Genomic DNA, 23,647 nt, shown 5'->3' with positions numbered 1-23,647 from the left:
GTTTCAAAGCCTGAATATTTTTAAGCATTTCTGATACGACTGTCACTTATAATTTGTATAATATTAATCAATAGACGAGTAAAAAAAACTGTTCAAATTATATTTTGTATTGTATGAAAATAATTTAGAATGCACCTCTAATTTCAACATGTCAAAACAGGCAATTCACATTACCAAGGTCTTGCATAATTAGGTCTAGTGTGATCTGAACGTGAGTCAACATCAACTACCACAACGAGTGAAGTCAAAATCGACAATGTGAGTAGTTATTACAGACACGTGAGACATCATAGACTTCACAACAAATGTTTTACGTAAGGAAATGTACTTTACACATGGATAACATGTCTTGAGGCCATGTTGTGCTGGTGTCACAGTGACTTTAACAGTTCAATAAAATAGCTATCTTCAATATAGCTATATTTGAATGGTTCGACAGAAATTCACAACAGATATTTGTGTACTGTCGCAAGCTATTGACATTAGCTTATGACTCCTCTTCACCATAGGCTCGACTGAGGACGCAAAAGACAAAAGATGTTTCTCTCATGTTGGACAAAGCTGCTGTTCACGTTACAGCACACCAGGAGGAAACTTCTGAACAACAGCACCCGCTCCTTACAACACTTGAGACAATACACATCTGGCAAGACTCGAAGAGTTGTAATCACTGGCATAGGCCTCGTGTGCCCTCTTGGAACAGGGACTGCATTCGTGTGGGAGCGTTTAATCAGTGGTGCAAGTGGCATTGTTGCGCTTCAATCGGAGGAGTACCAAACTGTCCCATGTAAAGTGGCAGCCATGGTACCCAAAGGAGATGAGGAGTGGCAGTTTAAAGGGGAGAGGTTTGCCACTCGTGGGGAGATCAACAGTATGTCGCCAGCCACTGTGATGGCACTTGGTGCTGCCCAGCTGGCACTGGAGGACTCTGGTTGGTATCCCAAGAGTCTAGAGGAGCAGCTGAACACGGGTGTAGCTGTGGGCATGGGCATGGTGTCTCTAGAAGAGATCGCCCGTACCTCTGCCACCTTCCAAGCTAAGGGCTACAGCAAAGTCAGTCCCTTCTTTGTCCCCCGCATCCTGGTCAACATGGCCGCCGGCCACATCAGTATCAAACACAAGTTGAAGGGTCCCAACCACGCTGTGTCCACAGCCTGCACCACGGGAGCACACGCTATCGGGGATGCCTCCAGGTTTATCGCCTATGGGGACGCCGTCGCCATGGTTGCTGGGGGCACAGAGTCCTGCATCGGTCCTCTGGCGATTGCAGGCTTCGCCAGAGCACGGGCCCTGGCCACTAAGTGGAACGACAACCCCAGGTTGTCATCGCGGCCATTTCACCCTGAGAGAGAGGGCTTTGTGATGGGGGAGGGGGCTTCTGTGGTCGTCCTGGAGGAGATGGACCATGCCAAGCAGAGGGGCGCCAGGATCTATGCCGAGGTGCTTGGGTACGGCTTGTCAGGGGACGCCAGCCACATCACTGCACCCACTGCAGATGGAGACGGAGCTTTTAGGTAGCCATTTTTTTTCACCACAGAAATACCAGAAGACCCTTGTTAGTTACATTGATATCCTTAACTACAAAAAAAATATATCCTTGACTACAAAAAAGACAATTAGCCTAACAGTCCATGCAAACACTCAGATTACAGTAAATTATTGGATCCACTGTTAGGTAATACACGCACAGGATTCTTTGTTTCATGTGTGTGTTGTCTCCACAGGTGCATGTCCGCAGCCCTCCGCAACGCAGGCGTTGATCCTGCAGATGTGACGTACGTGAACGCACACGCTACCTCCACGCCACTGGGGGACGCTGCAGAGAATGCTGCCATCAAGAGACTCTTCCAGCAGCATAGCCGCTCTCTGGCCGTCTCCTCCACCAAGGGAGCTACGGGGCATCTCCTAGGGGCGGCAGGTGCCCTGGAGGCATCCTTCACTGCCCTGGCATGCTACCATGGAGTTCTGCCACCCACACTAAACCTGGATCACACAGATCCAGAGTTTGACCTGAACTATGTGCCCTGCACGGCTCAGCAGTGGAAGACGGAGGGGCGGCGGATCGCTCTCACAAACTCTTTTGGATTTGGTGGCACAAATGCCTCCCTTTGTCTTGCCAGTGTGTAGAAGAAGAAGAAGAAAAAAACAAAACATTTGAGCCCATCCCTTGAATGCTAATGCAAAATTGTTTTGAGACTTGTGGAGACCAGCAGAGGGTGCTGGCTCACTGAGAGCTGCTGTTTCACTGTGATAAACTCTAGGTCGTAATGTGTAATTTCTCTGAACTTCCTCTCCACCTGGGGCATTCACATACACTGTAGTCAGATTAGGTCCTTTCATTTCACACTGCAGCCTTGAGGCATAGGTATTATACTGCAGTCAGTTTCAGTTTTGCTATCCACACTGTGCAGCTTTAAACGCAGTAAATGAGTGTGTTCTGATGATTCATTGTGTTTTGTGTGACATAGTAATTTATTGTGAGTGACCTGTTGATTTAAAAAAATAGTACAGGTATTAAGTGAGATCTGAGCTATTGATCTGTGGAGTCAGGCCATTTAAGTTACCATGGTAATAACAATAAATGGTCAAAATAAAACAACAGAGTTCAGTGATGTGATTGGCAAGGTTAAATGGGGAGAAATAGTGACTCAGAATGGAAATGGAAGTCATTGAGAAACAATTTTCAAGGAGATGGAGAAGTTATCATAATCTTTCAGTATGAGTGACCAACAATCAGCGATTGTCTTTCAAAGAAAAACATCTACAGTATTATCCATAGGGACACTTGTTTGCGATTGCTCACATAAAATGTAATATTATTTTGGGCACTATAATTATCCTTGTATTCCCCACAGGATGTTAGATGTTGAGTCGTGGTCTAGGACGTTGAGTATGTATATACTGTATGCATGTGTTTGGCTTCCCTCCAAACGACTGTTAAAGTGGTTGATGTGACAAATATGTCAAATCTTGCATGCATAGATTTATTTTCCATGTAGGTTGCTGACGCATGTACGCCTGTTTAATGTAGGAACTCTTGAATACTTGTTCAGTCACGACTCTGAGGGATAGCAGATGCAATGTGACACAAGTATGATGAATTGAATGGGAAAGTCTTTTTCTAAAGGCCATTTTTAGGGATGGTGTTTTATTAACTCTTACGGATGTCCTATTCTGTTAATGAAGAAATGAATAATTAATTCTTTTTTTTAATTTGAAATTATTTGACAGGGACAAATGATAATGACATTTCAAGGGGGAGGCTGGGTGTGGAGGAGGGATTGAAAGAGGATAGCCCTGGATCTGCATGTTGAAGCTGACCTGAAACTTTAGGACTTTTTTCTGAGATTTTCGATGGACCCAGACTGTAAACTTCAGCTATGTTTCAATGTTCGAAAGCATCTCTCTTAAGGAAAGTTAACACAGAGCCTGGGTCTGCTCTTATATTTTATGTAGTCTTCTGAATGATTCTCGTACCATTGGGAAACCACATTAAATGGGGACAGATGGATCCTTTCAATATGTCCCATTGTTGCATATGCATTGTCCTCTGTCCTTGGCACATACAGTAGATGTGGCACTCAGAATTCCTTTGGCCTTTCTGCTCTGTGCCATCGTCTCTAAGTGGATGGTACTTCATTGATCTGCAACCTCCTTGCACCTCCAGTCAAAACCTCCATTAATCTTCCCCTCCTCCCTGTATACAGTATCCATCATAATGGCCACGCCCAAACCTGGAGTTTTGATCTCCATTAATGACGATGACTTCGATTCATGTAATTTCCTCTTTTTTTTACATCCACGCTCTCCAATTAGGAGACATCCAAGCTGAATTATGCTCACCATGGCAACAGAGTCAGCATGTATTCCCTTTGATATGATCCTGTCCCACAGGGGAGCAGGGTTTATCAGCAGACTAAAATTAGAGTGTCTCTTTCCCTCACTGTCTTGGGCATAACTGTATGGCCCTCAATCCAATGGTCTAGTAATGGACTACACAGGAAGGTGTAGATGATCACCAAGAGACACAATCGCTATTGTCATTGACAACCATAACAGCCTCGAGCCAATAGGGCTAGAAGGCACTGACATTATACTGAACACATTAGCAACAGGGAGCCTGCATTTTTCAGAAGACATTGTTCAGATAGTTACTTCTGTGCTGTTTGGCTTTCCACCCATAGAAACACACACACACACACACTGTCACAATATAAGGCCAATATGCTCATTTTCATTGTTAACTTAATGTTTGGTTGTTGACCTCACTCTAGTGTGAGCTACTGTCTTCACAAGCTTGGGCAATCTTTAAGCAGGTGCTTTGATAACCACAACCCCTGCCTCAGAACTGCCTTTCATTCTTCTACATTGCCTTGAAAGCAAACATTCTCTTCATAAATGGTGATCATAAGTTCCTGTTTTGATGGGTCCCAATGAACACAGAATGAGGATTTACCTTCTTCTTTCTGACAGGATGCTTCTGTAGTATGTCAATAGATTTCAAATTCATAACCCTTCCTGGTTACTGTCTGTCCAGTAATCAGTGCCCCTATTAGGGAAGCACAATTGATTTATTGAACCAAAATCATATTTGATGATGTAGACTGCTGAGAAAACACAAATGTCTATGCACTGAGAAAACACAATTGTCTGTTAACATCCCAGCTGAACATCTGGTAGATATCCTCAGCTTGGTAGCCTTTTATCACATTTTCCATCAATAATCAAAAATAATGATATGATCGAAATTTCACCATTCATCATGACCTATATTAACATCATGTAATGGAGATAATACACTGTAAGAGCTACTACAAGTAAAAACCCAATGTCAGGACATAGAACACAACAGTAATGGAATGTTCGTTTCAGGGATCGCTCAGAGTACTAATTCTGTCATCTGCAAACGTCAAGTGCTTTTCTCTGATAAAGACTAGTTCGAGCAGATACAAATATTGTCCATTCGTCTTTGCTGCATGTATTGCAATTTACATACCTTTTTCAAACAAAAGAATCCATACAAACCCCAAGTTACTAGGTGATAGTGGTTTTAGGAGTCTTTGTACAGAAGACCTCTTGCTTTCTAACAGTACCTGTTGATTTGGTTCAACAGACTCTCCAATCTCACATCCATGACCTTTACTGAGTAGCTAGCCCTCTGTCTTGTCATTCTAAACCACAGATCTATTGAACAGCAGAATAAACTGTCTGTGTGAGCATAGCAGCTCAGTAAACACCACCTAATTATCCCAAACAAGCCAAACATGCGTGGATTGTAAACCCAATTGAGTAATCGGTTCTGTATGGTAGTGGTATCTATTTTAAACATCTTTCTTATTTCCGCCTCGGATAATTGGCCAAACAGATTGTGGTGAGAAGGCACAGACGAGTTACACTCCAGAGGACTTGCCCATCTGCTTCCCTTCACATGGAACCACCAGGTCTCCTGAGATTATATGTAATTTATACAGTACAGGCCCACTGACCATCCCCCCATGTATGACCTATTCATCGCTCTCCTGTGTGGAATTGATATATTTCTTCTTTCTGTCTTTTCAATAGGTGTCAAAGTATTTTCCATTTCACAAAATAAGACGCCTAGTTGTTCATCCTACCCCTAGTTAGGCCAACAGAACCTTCAGAGTTATCACAGATGTTATCACAGACTGATAAGAGGTTCTGTATTTGTCTGCCTGGAACTGTCTATATAAAATGTTAACTTCCTGTCCTTTGTGTGTGTAGTGAAGAACAGGAGGTACGACTCACGATTCATGGATGAAGGTTATTTCATTCATCCCTCTTCAGCATTGGTCAAACTGATGTCTCCGTTAGTACAGCAAGCAATTTCCTGTTGAGTAGCACAAACTATATTTGTGCTGCACACATTCCTCACAATGACCTGGATGGCTATTCACAGGCACCTTATCACACACTGTTGTTGAACTCCCAGTGGTCACTGAATTCCAAATATGAAAACATTGGGGCTATAACAGTAAAGTAAAATATATACCTGTCACTGTTCAGAGCTGTTGAACTTCTAAATACTGTAGTCATTCTAAAATTGGACTCAATCCAACTATGTCTGCAGGATAGTGATGAGGAGGCAGTATAATAAATATTCTTATTGAGTCTTTTGTGAGGCCACTCACAAAATATATCAGGATATATCGTCCACACTGTATTGTTGTTATTCATTGTTTGCTCCTGCTACAGCACCAACCATGGCTTCCCTGCTACCCAGAACAGAAACTTCTTATGGACTCGTTATCTGAGGCCACTGGACAGAAGATAGCTTTCTACGTCATGGCATGATAGATAGATTGTATTACTAATCAGAGTATAAACTTGCAGAGAGTTTGAATATGTCTGTACACTGCAACTCCTGGAAATAATAACCCCTCAAGAATACCTCGCAGACAATGTATTATGAATGAGATGACAATGGATTGGGTTTTGCCATTTTGTGGTAAGATGCAGCCGACAGCTATGAACCCCATCAGTATCAGTAAAGACAGCATTTTTATGTTTTCAAAGATGAAAAAGCCAAACTTGGATGAACAAGGCACGTTATAATGAGGAGCGGATGAAAATTCCGACATTTAAAGCATGGGGATGTTACACAGCCCTGTGCTTTGACAGAGGTGCCATGAGACACGCGTTTCAGAGATGAATGTAGGAGCAGAATCCTTATCCCAGATTTTAAATGAGCCAATAACGTTAAATTCTCCATGTAACAGAGGAAGAACGTCAGTGGGCTGCTCTTTACCGCCCATGCAAATTAGTAGCTTTTTCTTTAAAGTAGTCACTCATAACATGTGAACCTATTTCCTGTTTATCACGGCTATCTAACGTATTATTCTTCCATTACCATGCTGGCTATTAGACAGAAACCACTTTCTACCAACATTACACTCGACACAATGACAATAGCCTTGGCTCTCAAACTAGGAGATTTCCTGAAAAATACAAAGGTAAGCTCATCACAAAACTTTGACTATTTGATTCTATGCCTTGGAGGCAAAAATTACTCAATCAAAGCATACTAATGGGTAACTAACTAACTAGCTAACTAACTAACCCTAACCCTAGGGGGGTTTACCACCTAAAGATTCGGCCTTGAAATGTAAAGATTCAAAGATATTAAAAACATTGTGGCCCTTATATTTGTGTTAGGCCTGTTTGGAAATGCTGTTTTAGGACAATAGCGTTGAACAACAGTGTTGAACTAGCGTTGAATATTGTTCAACTCCCTCCTCCATTCATCCTTTTTTTTCTTCACCTGACCAAGCCTCAATCCCATTTCATGTCCACAGTCTGAAATATCCACTGGGTGTTTAGGCCAAACCCACAGCTGTGAAAGGAGCCTGCAGTATGAAAGGATGTCAGGTCTTATTAATGCAGGTGAGAAGAGATGAGGGATCCCAGCTGTAGCTGAGGGCGCAGTCAATATAGAGATCATTACTAGATGATATTCAGGGAAAAACCCTGGCCAAATTGACTCTAAAAGATGTCGGCCAAGAAGAGAAACTCCATGACTGAGGGTAGCGATTGCCTACATGTCTATAGAGTGGTTCTGAGGGTTTAAGATGTTTCAAGAGTGAGCACACTGCCTCAAATGGATGTCTCGGTGAAATAACCATTTCCACTGATGTGATGCATTTACATTTACGTCATTTAGCAGATGCTCTTATCCAGAGCGACTTACAGCAAGTACAGGGACATTCCCCCGAGGCAAGGAGGGTGAAGTGCCTTGCCCAAGGACACAACGTCATTGGCACGGCCGGGAATTGAACCGGGAACCTTCTGATTACTAGCCCAACTCCCTAACCGCTCAGCCATCTGACTCGCTATAGAAATATGCTGATTGTCCATTAGGATAAGATACCACTCTGCAAGGAATTCTGGAGTAAGTCATGGGTGATGTTTTACTGCCAATTCTATTTGATCTTCACTAATGGAATAGATTAAGTCATGGCAGTGAAGCACAGTCATGCATTAGCTAACTTTGGTTTTAAAGCATTTCAAATGCTGCTCCAACTTCAGAATCACGAACACGGAAGAGGGTCTGATAATTTCTACGCTCTTATGCAGACACATACACACACACACTCACACACATACACTTACCTACACGTACTGTACATGCCACAAAGCAAATGGTTTGTCCCACAATTTTGAAATCAATAGATATACTCATTAAGAATAATTGTCACAAGCCATATGCAATTCCATACATCTTTCTGACATACAATTTATTATTTATTTGCCTTCTCTTATATTTTATTGCAGAGAGGCCCTCCAGTTAGTCTGGTGACTCGTGTATAACCATGGCCCAGCGACCCAAAGATGCTGCAGAACCTGCAAGATTCTTCACTCCTGGCCGGAGCCAAGATTCTCCAGAGGTTGATCTCGTCTACTCCATGGCCCAGTTACCTGAAGACCTGCAGCCCTCCTCGGGGTAGGGGGACTGAGACATACCAGAGACTCTCTCACAACGTTACAACACCATAGAACAGTTACACCATAGAAGTGCAGTTGGTCTGACCAGGTCCTGGACTCTGCAGCTGAAGAACTTGGAGCAGAGGTCACTTCACATAAACAACCTCACATTTGAAAAGTGTCACGTTGTAAACAAGCAAATCAAATATTATTCAACGTAAACTCCCTCCCTCCAGTTAGCATAAAGTAATGGCCTAATTGATGAACTTTACGAAAAAAGGGACAATGCTCCTAATTTCCTGTCCTTGACAGTTGTGCTAAATGTTCCACAGTGCATGGCCTGCCCAGTGGAGAGGAAGGATTAGATTGTAAAGTGAGATGGTTGGATATTCATGTCTTCTCACAGGTTTAATTGCTCTTTGAGCTTTGGTACTATTTTAACTCTCTATAATGAATGAACACACAGGAGAGTGTATGTATGTGTGTGTCTCTGTGTGTGTGTGTGTGTGTGTGTGTGTGTGTGTGTGTGTGTGTGTGTCTGTGTGCACAGTGTGTCCCTTTGGTAGGCACTGTTCTTTCCTAAGGGAAGTCCTGCCTTTATAAAGCCTTTTCCATGTTGCTAATGCCTATCCGTTGTATTCTAGACCAAAATATAACCCACTTAATTAACTCTGTGTGTTTCTGTCTTTGGTGACTATCATGAGCTATGCACACACTCTTTCACTGTTTCAATACAACATTGAGATAAAGACAAATGGGAGTGTGGTTTGATGAATGTGCCCTGTACGTTATTGATGTAGACACTCTCTAGGTACCAGACTGACAAATTGTTCCTGTATGTCTTGTTTATTAAGGGTCTCTCCCCACCTTAGTCATCATTATGTGCACACTATACAGGATTTTTATTTTTTTGCAATAACATAAAAACATTATGACTCTGAGACACCGCACTGGCAGTAAAATAATGTCATAAACATCTCTTAGGCCACAGCAAAAAAACAACTAATCCTTAGAGCCCAAACAAGTAGCTACAAAACGAACTGTCCCTCTGTAGTATTTTCATATGTGAGGAGAGTAAAAATGCCAGGCAATGAAAGTATTAGAGCTAATAAAGCATCGGGACTTGGAATACAGATTTGGCTTTAAACATTACAATAACCACACAGGCTATAATCTGAGAAAATGTAGTCATCGTTCCACCTTTTCCTGACTTTAAATAACCGCAATAGAAACCCATTTGACTGGCTGGTGTGTAATTAACGGCTCAGTATGCAAACAGTCTTTACAAAGCATAACCTTTTATGGAAAGAAAATAACTCACGGCCAGACAGGCCCTCTTAAATTAATCACTGGATGATTTGTGCTGGTGTTTCGTATACCCCCACTTCACACTGTGTTCAGGTCTATTAAACACAGAGGGTAGTGTATAAGTAGCAAGGCAATTTATCACATCATCAAAAATGGTGCTGTTTAATTGACGGTCATACACATACGGCCTGTTTGAACATCAGCATGAGTCCAAAGGCTTTAAGCTATACTATAAATGAGAAAGAACAATATTTGTTTAGATAAAAACATAAGTGTCTAATTGCAGATTTTAAAAAAATTGAACTGTACACGAATATGTCTCAGTGAGTCAAATTCAATCACAGTTCAGTTGGCTTAATTTATGTATCCCCTAAATGATTGTCCAGAGTCCTAAATACATCCATTCTGGAGGAAGTGCTTCATGGGTAGTGCCCCTGGGCTGGATTGACGGGATGAAGACCACGTGGCAGGTCAAGGGCCCCTGTCACAGAACACCATGACAGCTCTATACCAGGCAGCAATGTTGGTACATTTGAGGTTGTTTGTTTACACCCCACACCCTCACACTCTAATTTCAAGCCAAACCTATAGTAAAAGAGTAACACACAACAGAAGCTATACCTTTTCTTGTTGTTAAAACTTGTACAAATTGGGCTTATTTGTTCTCTGTGGTAGTCTTTTTAAGTCTGACACACCTCATCTACTTGCCAGCATCAATACATGATCATAAAATAAGTTACAACATAGGACAGCACATTGTAGAAATCGTTTAATGAAAGGGAGGTAAAGGCGTGGATAAATAAAGTGGGCAAATGTTAAAGGATTATCAGTATAATTATTCATAAAGTCACAATTAGGGCAACACCTACGTAAGCTACTTGTCTGGTCTTCCCTGGTTACATTTACGAATATACGCCGCGCTATACAGGGTGAACATCGCGCCGCGCCAGAGCCTGTCTCGCGAACCCCTCCCTTGGCAGACTAGGCACTCCTCTTGTGTGAATAACCAATACGAGGACCAACAAGCAATATGACAATGTGAAATCGAACTGCGACTTATCCATATCTTGGCTGGGAGGATACAACTCTTCTGTCGAAAGTAAGACTAAATCAGTTATGTAGTATCAACGTCTGGAATTCGGCTGTCTATGACTGTTTTTTTCTGCAGGTGAGGAAACATATGTCGCCTGTTGCTCCGTTCGCTCATACACAGCATAGCCTACGTCTATAATTTCATGCCGGCTCTCTTTCTCTCCCTCTATCTTTATTTGTATTTAATGTGATGATACAATAGGTTAATTTTAACAGTCAAAATATTAAGAATAGAATGTGCGTTTGCTTGTACAAAATTATACCAGCAAATGCATTAAGAATATTTTATCTGTGGCGGACTGTCACAGCAACTGAATCACCCAAATGGCATATGTTGTTCGTCATGTCTATATTAGCGTCTTTTGTTGTTTATGCCATTTGATAATGCAATGTTTTATTTTATTTATTTATTTTTTACCAATATCAATTGCTCTAGTAAAAAAAATAAAAAAATAAAAAAATAGTTTCATGGGTGTCAACCATGCAGCAATGAAATAGACATTGCCAGTATGCGTTTTCCCTGAATAGAACGACAACCAGGGATGCCGGTGCATCTGCTACACGAGTTCACCTTGGTTACGAGGTGTCTCAGACACCTCAGTCCTTGTGAATGTGATTTAATTCAATGTCCTCATCGACATGGCAAGGAATAACTTAAAGAAGCAACAATGTCCACATGAAGGGAAACTGAGTTGGAGTGAATTGCATTCATATCATTAGTGCACACTCGAGATCTGTGAAGTTCAATGGACTTAGTTCCGTATTGAGTCACATAATTTTTATGAAAAAGAATCATGGAACAAGAATCAATTGCTAACACATTTCTCATGACTAAAACTCATGACAAGGTGATGTCTGTTTACCCTGCAACTGAAATCACTGAGTTTGATGTACAGTATTGCATGGTGCCATTATTCATACCCAAGGGTCCTTTTATAGCAAGTAGGAATATAAATATACCCCAACCCCTGAAAGACATACTGAGGTGAATTTAGCTATATCTGGCCTCATCTTGGGTTCACATAACAAAGCATGCATTTTCTGGACTTGCTGGGGATGGTTTATGAAGACTAATGGTTTTCCATGGGTTGACAGGCTCAGCTGTTGAGGATGTTTGCATTTTACATGTCTTCCTCCTCTCCTTACCTTGTGATTCAACCCCTTTGTTTACATTTCTAAGAAGGATAGAGAAAAAACAAGAAAAGAATGGAGACACATTTTATACAGTAGCTTTTCAAGTGTTTATGAAGACCTTGCTTGATTATACTATATTGTGGGCTTCTCCAATGTCGTAGAACGGTCAAATCTAGATTATGATTTGCAGACATATATTTTTGCATTTGAAAGTCTGTCTTTATAGCATGGTCAATTGTCTGAATTCTGCAATAATGCGCTTTATCTGAAACCTACCACCCAACCACATTTCTCCCACAAATCTATGACGTATTTTGGTTTTCAGTATCATATTCATAGAATTAACCGTCAGCAAAGTATTGTATGTGTTCATAAGCCTCTGACATTCCGGTGATGTGTTCAATGCCAGAGATTCCAGGCGAACATGGATCATTCTTCTAAAATAACTGACTGTTTGGTTGGACTCTGGTAGACATGAAAGTCCTCCTAAACCACTAGTGACACATACATGCCATTTCTGAGGGCTCTTCTATTGATGGATTCATATTCCATGAAGAGGTCCAATTGACAATTTCACAGGCTTTGCCAGATGCAAATGAGATTAATTAAGCCTTTTTTGGACACTTTAATGGACAGTGACTCCCTTTAAACAAAATATATCACCTCAGTCCAACTGAAATACATTACAGTTGGTCACACATGGAGCAGCCCAAGGCATCTCTGTCAGTGAACAGTGTGCACCACATACAAAAGCACAGCGCAGGTTGTAATAAAACCAGTAGAATGACAGTTCCTGAAGCTTAAAAGGTTTTGCCTGTTGGGTTGCAGCTGCCTGCAGGCCAGAGCAGCACCCGCACCACCATGGGGAACAAGGCCTCAGACAACACAGATTCTCCTTGCCTTCTCCTCATAACATGTCCTGCCTTCCTGCCCTCTTCTCACGGCATGTAATGAACAAAGCAGTGAAGGCCAGTAGGGTATCCCAGACACACATGGTAGATACCATCATTCCTCAGTGCAGAGGAAAAAGAAATAGGCACCCATGGACAATCAGTGTATGTCCACTGGTCTGATTCACAGTGACTCTACAGTCGTAATCCAATGGAAAGCTGACAGTGCTGTCCAGAGTTTAAGGAATTCATATATTATGTCATTCGTCCTTCTCAAATTCTGCGACTAATGTGAAGACAATACTTTTGGTGATAAATAGGGACGTTGTGTGTTTTTGTACCGAGAGAGTGGATTCCGATCATACTGTATGTTTTTATTGTTTTTTATTGTATTGTTGTATTGTTATGCCATTCGAAGGCTGTTTGTAGACTGTGACTTGCGTGACAAGAGTACGTGTCAAAGATAGCTGTGAGGGGGGAGTGGCAGAATTGATCAGCCATGTTTAGAACACCTCATATGCACGGAGGTGGCTTTTACCAGCATAACACGTTTTAGTTTCTCCGTTGACGTTGTGTAGGATTGTTATGAATGGTAATACAAGTAAACATTACAGTCCTCGTCATCTCAAACTGCCTGTCCCTGCGCCATAATGTCAACCTCACCCACTCCTACAGTATTCATCTACATATAATAACGGGTCATTGCTTTGCATGCAAATGTTTCCATGACAATAGATGTTAAAGTTCCAAATTAATTGTGCACAGCCCTAAAAATGATGCATGATCTAGGATACTATTTAAACCTAAGGGTTCACTGATGTTTCTCATCGCATCCATTCACCGACATAACCATACAACGATTTACTCCCTGTTCATTTGGGTCTGTCTTGTTTCAGGCAGGGGTACGGAATGATATCATCTGGTCACACTTTCCTGGTGAGACTGGGAATACCGTGAGAGAGAACTCGTCTCCAGCATGGGGTGTGCATGAGTGGCCAGTGGCTTGTGTTGGGGTCCAGGCCCCTGGCGGCATGCTGACGGCTGGTCGGTATGACTCCGCTGGACCTGTGGCTGTCACGCTCCATTCCCATGTGCCTGCTCCTCCAGAGCCTGCTGCTCATGGCCTTGTGCTTCCACTCGGCCAGCATGTGCCCCAAGGGCTGCACCTGCAAACGTGCCGACCCCCTCCCCCATGGACTCAACGTCACCTGCAGCCAGTCCCGGCTGAAAGAGATCCCCCCAGACCTTCCCTCCGACACCGCCCACCTCAGACTTGACCACAACCAGATCAGCGCCGTCCCCGACCGCGCCTTCCAGGGCCTCAGGCTGCTGCGGGAGCTCAACCTGTCCTACAATGCCGTGGAAACCCTGGGGGAGGGCTCCTTTGGTGGCGTGGAGGCCACATTACAGCTGCTGGATCTCTCCCACAACCGCATCACTAATGTACACAAGGACGCTTTCGCCCGGCTCAAGGCTCGTGTTCTGGTGGACGATAACCCCTGGCACTGTGACTGTGCACTCCAGCAGGCGCTGGGCGGCATGGCCCACAACCACGAGGCTGCGGCCCGGGTCCTCTGTCGGAGCTCGGAGCTTCGTGACCAGGAGGGACGGCCCTTTCTGGCAGTGGACACGGATCTCTGTAACCTGGCCAAGAGGACCACTGACTACGCCATGCTGGTGACAATGTTTGGCTGGTTTGCCATGGTCATTTCATACGTGGTGTATTATGTTCGTCAAAACCAGGAAGACGCCCGCCGCCACCTTGAGTACCTCAAGTCTCTTCCCAGCAAGCCCAAGAAACCAGACGAGGCAGAAGACATCAGCACAGTTGTGTGACATCACGTAACATGTGACTGCATGACAAATGAACCCTACAGAAAAGATGTGACAGGACCCACATTTCTAGTAATGTTACCAACAGTCTTCTGTCAAACTGTGTTGTGTTTTGTCCCCACTGTGATATGATATGATACAAATGAAATCGGGATACTGGGCAGTACAATATTCTAAACAAATATTTATAAATCGTTGAGATACTTTTTTGATGACTTCAGAGAAATACCCACTTTTAACATTGACTTTAATCTAAAGAAAATTAAGTAACAAATTAAGTATTGATTCACTTAAGATAATGGCAGGAAATGTATTATCTACGTATCAACGTTTCTAAAATGTGCTAAACTCGGATTTTGGAGTGCTTTAAATGTTTTATCTCAGGTTTGAACTTGTATCTTTTTAAAATCTTAAACATTTTAGAAGTATCAAATTCTGGAAAAAATATACTATCGGACAACAACTTTTGTAAGGCATAACCTGCACACTTGTAGGTTACTGTGCACTTCCTCATTAAAATTACTTTTATAAACCATGGGCCCAAACACAATGAAATTACCTTTAATCTCCATATGACAGGGAATGGAATGGTTTTACATGCATAATTCATGACCTCACTGATGTAGGCAGCGGAACACTGGTATGATGTGCAGTACAATGCACTCCTTCCTTCATTTCGTGAAGTTAACGAACTGGACTGCATGTTCTTGTTGTCTGTAAATGACAAAGCTAATCTGTTGCATCTTTGTTGATGTGTGATGGTCACATGACAAAGCACAGTGGTTTATGGTAGATGTCAAACGTCATCCAAAAGAGTTTTAGGATTAAGTGAACTCTTAGTGTTTGTGGTTATCCAGTCCAAGTCAATGAGAATCAGTGGTGTTAATCGTTACATGTTCGTGCATTTGAAATACTGAAACACAAGGTGCAGCAGTTTCCTGCGTATTGTTCTGAAGTTCACTTTTACCACAATGCTTCCTGTGAAAGAAATTCAACTTCGCAGATTGAGTTTTACCGTAAATTTGTTCACAAACAAAAAATGCTAGATTTTCAAATGAGATTGTAGACTGTAATCATTTCAGCTATGAAATATCAACATCCGTATTCCATCCATGTATTCAGTCCTGCAGAGATGCACGCGTCATTTACCTTGCATTTAATAACACTGTGTGTACAGTAATGTTCCAGGCAGAGTATGAAAAGAAAATTGCAGCTGTCATTTTGTAATAGCTTCACAGTTACAAGCTCTGTAAGACACACCCAAGAGAGAGAGAGAGAGAGAGAGAGAGGACGATCTACGCAAAAGAGGACAATAGAATGAGATGATCACGGGAAATCAAATGAAAAAAGAAGACTTGCTGGATGTCATTTGGCCTTTGTGGGGATCATACCCAAACAATAATTTGAGTATTTCTAGAGCGCAGCTTTTTCGGCCACAATGAAGTCATACATAGGCCTGTGGGATAAGGAGTTTCACGCTCCACAATTGTTATACTTGAAAAGCTACAGACTGTCAGTAGAAGACATGATATGAACATACACAGCTAGAATGCACATAACACAGTGCAAATGTAAATAGAAACATTGTAGTCATGTGAATGACTTGAAATCCCTTTAAATAGTTGTTCTTGAATGTGCTGCAGACATTTGCCTTGTCTTGCAGATGAGACCTCATAATGTCCATGAAGGGTTCAGGAGTTGTCCTTTATTGCATGTTCTGCACACGAAGCACAGTGGAGCCAAGAACTTGAGAGCATTTCTAAGTGCCTGAAATACTTCTCTCACACTCTTTCTTTCCATTCAACCTAACTTCATTTTACTCACTCCTTCCCGAACATGAAAGCACAGCCTTTTACTGGCAAATGTTCATGCATTTTGGAATCCAATCATGTCCAGGAGGATTTCTCAATCCATCCCACAGAAGAATTACTCAATGAATTTGTTATATTTTATGGCTCTGTAGTACTGAAATTGACCATCATATCATATCACAGCTAAACCTTCTTTCGTAACATCAAAGCAGCTTTGTGATGGTCTTTTTACCAGTATTATTTTCAGTAGGCAGACATTACAATGTCTGATGTTTTGAAACGTGATCATATTTAAGACCTGGAACTGACTTCCATTAATACATTGTAAAGGCATGTCATAGAGTAAAGAAAATAAAGGAAATGTGTCAATTATAATTTAATTGTTTTGTTTTTTAACTTTGTTTGGGGCATATGATGTCATATCTACACTACGCAAATAAGGATCTACTGTATGAACTCACATAAGGAGATACTTTTCAGGTAGTATGATTTAATTTAGAATCATGAGTCATGAGTCCACTGTGATTACAGAAGATAGCAGTTGCATTATTCAGCAGCTGCATAGCCCTCAGCATTATTGCTTTAATTCACACATTCAGAACAAAAACGATTCATTTTCCGCTTAACATAATGTTTATCTTGGAATAATTCGAAGATTTCGCCTTTTCTTTGTCCTACCAATTTGCATATGACCAGTAATATCGGTCAGAAAATGCAAAGTACTACATCGTGAATAAGGCATGTCAAGAAAACTGACAATGAGCCAATCTGTGGTGAATTGCAAGGACGACAATGGCGTTTGAAGTGAGACAAGAGGCCGCTTCAAAGGTTTTGCTAAAAGCTCCAATGCTGCCATACATGAGTGCTCAAACAATTACTTGTGTTTTTCCTTGACAGAGGTACATCTGTACAATTACCTTCCGCTGTCAGCTGTTAAGGCCTGGCTGCCTGTTATGGATTGTCTCTTTATAAACTGTCACGAGTTTATATAATTATAAACTGTCACGAGACTAAACTTAGACCTTAGACCTATTTATAGCCAAGAGGAGGTTTACCCAGAGTTATGCTTCAAAGTCACATGAAGGCCCCAAGCACACACACGTAGTAAGCAGTAAAGAAAGTTCCGACAGTGAGGAGGTGGGAAATCTCTTCTGGTTTGTTAATTTGTGAACTTGACACTTGAACAGGTCTTTTGAGCAACTTGATTACATTATATTTCAAATAAAAGATGTTTAAGGATGGACATCAGTTACAAAACAATCTTTAAATAAAATATTTTTTTGTGGTCAGTCCTCTATTGAAAAGACACTGAACAAAATAGCTGCTTGTTTTTCCAGTGTACTGTAGCAGAGACAGAGATGAAAAGTTGACTTACAGTTAACATACTTTATCATAACTTTGCTGCTGTATAAAATCCCCTCTATGAGTTTGTAAAATTGATTACTAATATAAAATAGAGCATCCGTCGTAGTCATGTTTTGTGGAGTCTGTCACTTCTGAACATTTTTTTTTTTCAGAACTACTACCCAATTAGACCAGATTAATGTAGTAAAACACATCTGATTACGTTTGGTGCACTAAGAAAATGTCACCTTTCCCCTAAGAGATTACATCAGTACTTTGACTATTAAACTAATACTCTGTACCTCAGGTTATTAAAGATGTGTCCCTATCTCTACCCTAAGTATCTCGCTGTATTGTAATCTAACGCTACATTGCTGCTGTCTTCTTGATTAATGTACCTGATGTCTCTATATATTATTAAATTGAGTTTGAATAAACTAATGAGATTAATATTGAATAAAAAAAGGCTCTCAAGCAGATGATAGCGATGGAACCCAATTTAAAATGCTTTGATCCATCACAGTTTTTTTTTACTCTAATGGAGTAATATGTTGTACTGTTTTAGTACGGTAAAACACCAGTATACTACTTGATATTACCTCTACTGTATGTTAAAATAGTAGCATTTACATTACACTTTAATACTTCTTGTTTAAAGCACAAGTTCTATGATGAATGTCATTGATGTTGACTTCTGTAGCAACAGTTGAATGGAAAAACATCCCTTCCCTTGCATGGTGTAATGCAACGTCCCTTGCATAACACCATGGTGTGATTGTTTGTTTTTTTAGACAGGGTCAGCTGGTCTCCCACGGCGTCGCTAAGGGGAACATTTCTATGCATAATAACACACACTGCCACTAAAGAGGGGCCAGAGGTCTGGGGGCTCCAGGGGGCGCTCAGGTGCCAGGAGCCAGCAGCAGGTCCTGTCACTGGTGCTCTTTAAATACCTCTCCTCTGGGCATCGTCTGCCATTCACACAGAGCCTCCGTAAGACTGGTAAGTGACACCATGGCCTCTGGTTACCGTGGCCACGGCCTCTACTGGGAGAAAGGTTGTCAACTCAGACGCCTACATTTTTTCCACCCTGTTATTTCAACACAGTACCTTCCAACCAGGTGGGATTCCCAGACCCAAGACCTCCTCTTAGTATGTGTGGCTGACCATGAGTCGTACAGTCCTGAAATGTTGTAGGAAGTCACAGGAGTTATACTGTGTGTCAAATGTGTTCCTCTATCCATAGACACATTGTAATGGTGGTAAATCAATACAATTCCCATTAGACATTAATTTAAAAAGTATTTTCTTTAGACTATTTCTATGGACCATAAACCAGAGTGTGACTGGATTTTTTAGAAAGTGTATATTGCTGTTGACCAGATTGTTATCAGTTGATGGCATGCTGTTAGGTGGCCATGATAACAGTGTATCTTTACTGTTTAAAGATCCGAGGGGAACCTTTTGGGATGATGATGTTATGATGACGTAGTAAGATAGCAATTCTTTGTGTCAGCTCATTACCTCATGCATAATGTCTAAATAGCTAAACTGACAATACCTATTGTCCTTGTCTGCAAATGTAACATTTGGTCATAATCTTGAATGTGAATGTACTCCTGGCATAAGGTTAATTTAGGACATTTTCATTATTGTGAATTGGCATTAATGTGAGCTTTTATTAATTAAGTTATCTGTTGTTTTAATGTGTCACAGAGAATTTCCCCTGAGTTGTGTGTTGCTGTTCCAAACCATGCTCTTTAGTCTGATTTGGGACTGCAACTGATACTTTTACCTCCCGTCTGTAAATTCAGTCAAAAGACATAGTAATGGCAACACTTTTATAAACAAATAGTCTCAACATTGCATTCAACTTTTTTTTCATGTTGTCAAGGAACAGCCTTTTTTTCCCTCAATCTTGCAACTAACAGATCAACATGTTAACTGCTTAATGTCATTTTCAAGACAATTATACAAGTTGCCATTAATCTTACCTTGAATGTTTCCTTTAATGAGACATAAGTTTCATGTCACTCAAAAATATACACCAGTCTCAAACTCAATGACGTCAAGATACGTTGAATTACCTTTAGCAGTCACTTTCTATCATGTAAACACACATTACAGTACCTATGTTTAAACCAGTGCAAGTATTAAAGTGATATCAGTGGATACAAAAAATTTTACCTTGGGGGAATGTCGGTTGGTGGAATTTTAAGAAACATCGTTTTAATTAGCATGAATAAGCCTTTCAAATAAAAAAGATGAAAGCCGTCACGTAATACGCGGTCAAAGCAGCTCTCCTCGCACCTTATCAGAGCGTTGCAGCCAAGCCTCACTATGTCTGTCAGAGACGTCTCTGGGCCATGGGAGGCAGGTAGAGCACCGTGGATTAGCTATATTTACCAACTGGTTATACCTGGGATTTGAAAACTCCCTGTTACATAGTAGGCTACAACGGAAGACAGAACCATCCATTCTTGAACTTTGACTATGTGATAATGGAACCAGTTGACGTCCATTGTGTCACAGGCTGGTTCTGAATGTTACATTTTATGAAATGGGCAGCAGGATATATCCGATTGTTGGATGAGATCATTCTTTATTAGTCCTACAATGGGGAAGTTTGCAAATGTGGATGTGGAGCCATTCTGCGTTTGCATGCCATCACAACATCATGATACCAAAGGTGTTCTAAAAGAATACATGTATTTGTGCTGTGAATGTTCTCATAGCAACAATCCCATTCCTTTGGGCTGCAGAGAAAGAAAAACGTCAGTATCAACTGCTATTAAAAAACCATAGAGAACACTCTTTTTTCTTTGGGAGATTTATATAATATCTATCTCTATTTTTCAGTTTAGCATTTAGTTTGATACACTTTTCCAAACATAATATGTCTGATGTCTGCATTAACTGTTACATGTTTATTCTGAAGAAACTGCCTTATTTCATGCTCAAATGAAAATTGGTATGCACACACGTGCATTTCATATCTATCATGATTGCTGGGGATCTTGACATCTCACACAATGCTGTCTTAAGCAGGAATACATATGTTTTCTTGTATATTTTCCTCTTGTGGGTTGTCAGAATCATTAAATTGGGATTATAGTCAACTGCACAGTAAATTTCTTCTGAATGAGAGCCTGCTGACCATGAAGATCCTCAACAAGGTAGTGGAGCCATTTTTGGAGTGATTTTCACACCCGCTGACTGCAAACACTCGACTGGTTTCTCTCACCCTCTCATGTTCATTTTTGCAACCTCCCGTGGCTCCAGGGGGAAACCAAGAGGTGTGAAACCTCATTAAAATAATTAACTCAACATAGAATCTTGTTATACACTCATTGCTTTATCTGGCTACATTGTGGAAAAAAAAACATGGCATGCTCAATAAATGTATTTAGCTAAATGGGACCAATTAGAGAGACATTCCTTACAGATACCCGGTACAAAATCGTACTATTTGTTACTTACAGAGTTTGAATGCAGTACCATGGGTAAAGTCAAAGTCAAAATCATACCATATCATGTTAAGATGTGGTTTCTAGATAGGAGATTGACACAGGACAGGAGCAGGACTTTTCAGGACATTTCATAAATTGCATTAAAAATTCTAAAGGTAAAACTTCAAAGTCCGCCATGATGGATGTTGCTGTATAGACAACATTTGGAAAACACATTTTTATTTTATTTTTATACGTAGCTCTAATTGACTCAAAATATCATACACATGCTGAATTGATGTATTTCCATTCATATTTCATACAACATGGCTGAAAGGGGTGTATTTATGTAAAAATCCACTTTGCCTCAATATCCAGGGGTATATTGTATCGGATACAGTATCAAATGAATGGCCGTGTCCAAAAGGCTGACATTTTGTCCGGATATACAGATATACAGTTTCAACAAACTCTCATTCAGAAGCAGCAAAAGTCTCTTTTGTGAGTAGCCTTCAGTTGCTTTAAAAGCCACTCTCAAATGTGGACAAGTTCCATTTACATTTAACCTTTTGTGTATATATGCGTGTTGACCGTTAACTTTCTGACAGACTTTGTGGTTGGTTCCAAAGACCAATATGTAAATTCCAGGGCCACTATTTGTGGATGAATCCTTCTGTTTGCTTTAATGTGTGATTTAGGCAGCTTGTTAGCAGAAATCTTTAACAACTAAGCAGCAGAATGTTTTGGCAGTTGGCACAGAAATGGCTCAAAAACGTGTCTGACTTTAGAAACTGAATTCTCATTTAGCTTTTGTTTTATCAAGACACCTCTGCACTCTGGTGACGAGTCTCGTTTCCTCCACTCGATAATTAATTTACCGACAGGAAACAGGGGAATTTTTGTATCATTTACAGTAAATAAAGAGATTTCAAAGGCTTGTTGCCATTCCAATATCTCAAGAAAACTGACAAAGGAGAAGTTATGCTTCTGACATATTATCACACCTTCCTTTTGACATATTGCCTACTGGAAGTCTAAAGTGTTTGATTTGATTTAGAAGACATCTTTCACAAGCTTAGATGTATTTTTGTAATTGACGCATAGGATAGCACACATGGCTTCTACTGTGGAAGAGTAGACCTGCAGGCAAATGCACTGGCTTTATGTTAGTGTGAGAGCATGCAGATGACATTACCATAGCATGCTAACGTGTCTGTCTCACATTAAAGAACCATGAAGAGGTGGAAATAAACAGGATCATGCTAAGCTCTGTCTATCCCCGTGTCAGCACTGAGCTTATGGCTTACATCTATCACAACAGCATTCCAGACCATGGCTGCAAAGAGATTGGGATTTCAAAGAAACCAAACTACTTTTCAGGTATATATTCTTCAGTCAGGCCAAGAACCAAGGGGTTAAGAAACAAGGCTCACTGTCAGCAATTTCTTAAGCCCTTAGTAACTTATTTGTGACTATACCCACTTCAGATTTGTAGGGATGTGATCTTGATCACATCAAAGCTGAAGCTAGATCTGGTATACAGTACAGCTTTTACTGTACCCCTACCCTACTGTACCCATCCCCTGAATTGAAGAAGTGATTAGAAAGATCAAGCATCTCAAAGAAAAATGAAAATGTTACATTATTTTTTAAAGGAGCCAGGAACAGAATACTGGTTATTCAAGGGACACCATTGGGTTTTTAATCACTGTGAGCTCCTCTAGGCCACTGGGATCCAAGATTTTCCTGTAGAGAAATTAAGTGTTGGCGCGAAGAATGAACCTTTCTGTTGTCAACTCTTCTTTCTACTTCTGTGTTTACATGGACGATACCAAGAAGGTTAGCCTCAGGAAAACCAACTGAAGGAATCCCTTAACTATGGATGCGAGAACTAAAAAAAAAAACACTGTCCAATGAAAATCAATAATGACAACAGGCTTTCAGTGTCCCACCCTGGGGAACTTCAAAGGGATGCAGTTGGAACTGGTAACAGGGAATGAGCTATGCCGCAGTGACAACTGGATCACATAACAGAGGTCTTGCTTTCATGGCAGAACACCGGGCATATTTCTACCCCACAATTCCATTCCATGCAGATAAACAGAAGGTTAATTGTGTCCCTATCTGGATGGATAGGGACACAATTGTGTGTATTGCAGTTGACAGGACAGTCTCTGTCGCTTCATTAAGAAGGAAAAAATGTCTGCCATGCTTTTGCACATTAACATGCTCTGTAGGACTGGAAGGTTCTGGGGGGGACAGGCAACTTTCAGTGGTGTGCTCTGGGGCAATGCCCTTTCTTTGACCATATCTTGTCTTAAACATAAGCCTTTCATACACTTCCTAATGA

At 41.0% G+C, this 23,647-nt stretch overlaps 2 protein-coding genes across 3 annotated transcripts; both read left to right on the top strand.

Annotated features, from left to right (window-relative positions):
• Nucleotides 1-13: 13 nt before the first annotated feature.
• On the top strand, nucleotides 14-3,496 carry oxsm (3-oxoacyl-ACP synthase, mitochondrial). The gene is made up of 3 exons (XM_047018685.1): nucleotides 14-258; nucleotides 510-1,514; nucleotides 1,725-3,496. The coding sequence occupies exons 2-3, from the start codon at nucleotides 538-540 to the stop codon at nucleotides 2,125-2,127; spliced, it is 1,380 nt and encodes a 459-aa protein (XP_046874641.1). The 5' UTR covers nucleotides 14-258; nucleotides 510-537; the 3' UTR covers nucleotides 2,128-3,496.
• Nucleotides 3,497-10,736: 7,240 nt separating this feature from the next.
• Nucleotides 10,737-16,863, top strand: lrrc3b (leucine rich repeat containing 3B). 2 transcript variants are annotated; one of them, XM_047018719.1, is made up of 2 exons: nucleotides 10,737-10,846; nucleotides 13,760-16,863. In XM_047018719.1, the coding sequence occupies exon 2, from the start codon at nucleotides 13,914-13,916 to the stop codon at nucleotides 14,697-14,699; it is 786 nt and encodes a 261-aa protein (XP_046874675.1). In that variant the 5' UTR covers nucleotides 10,737-10,846; nucleotides 13,760-13,913; the 3' UTR covers nucleotides 14,700-16,863. The 2 variants fall into 2 exon arrangements, with proteins under 2 accessions (XP_046874675.1, XP_046874676.1); XM_047018720.1 differs by having other exon boundaries at nucleotides 10,737-10,915.
• Nucleotides 16,864-23,647: the final 6,784 nt, after the last annotated feature.

The sequence above is a fragment of the Hypomesus transpacificus genome, chromosome 4 (genome assembly GCF_021917145.1).
Source record: "Hypomesus transpacificus isolate Combined female chromosome 4, fHypTra1, whole genome shotgun sequence".
Lineage (NCBI taxonomy): Eukaryota > Metazoa > Chordata > Actinopteri > Osmeriformes > Osmeridae > Hypomesus > Hypomesus transpacificus.
This window is presented reverse-complemented; position numbering and strand designations above follow the sequence as displayed.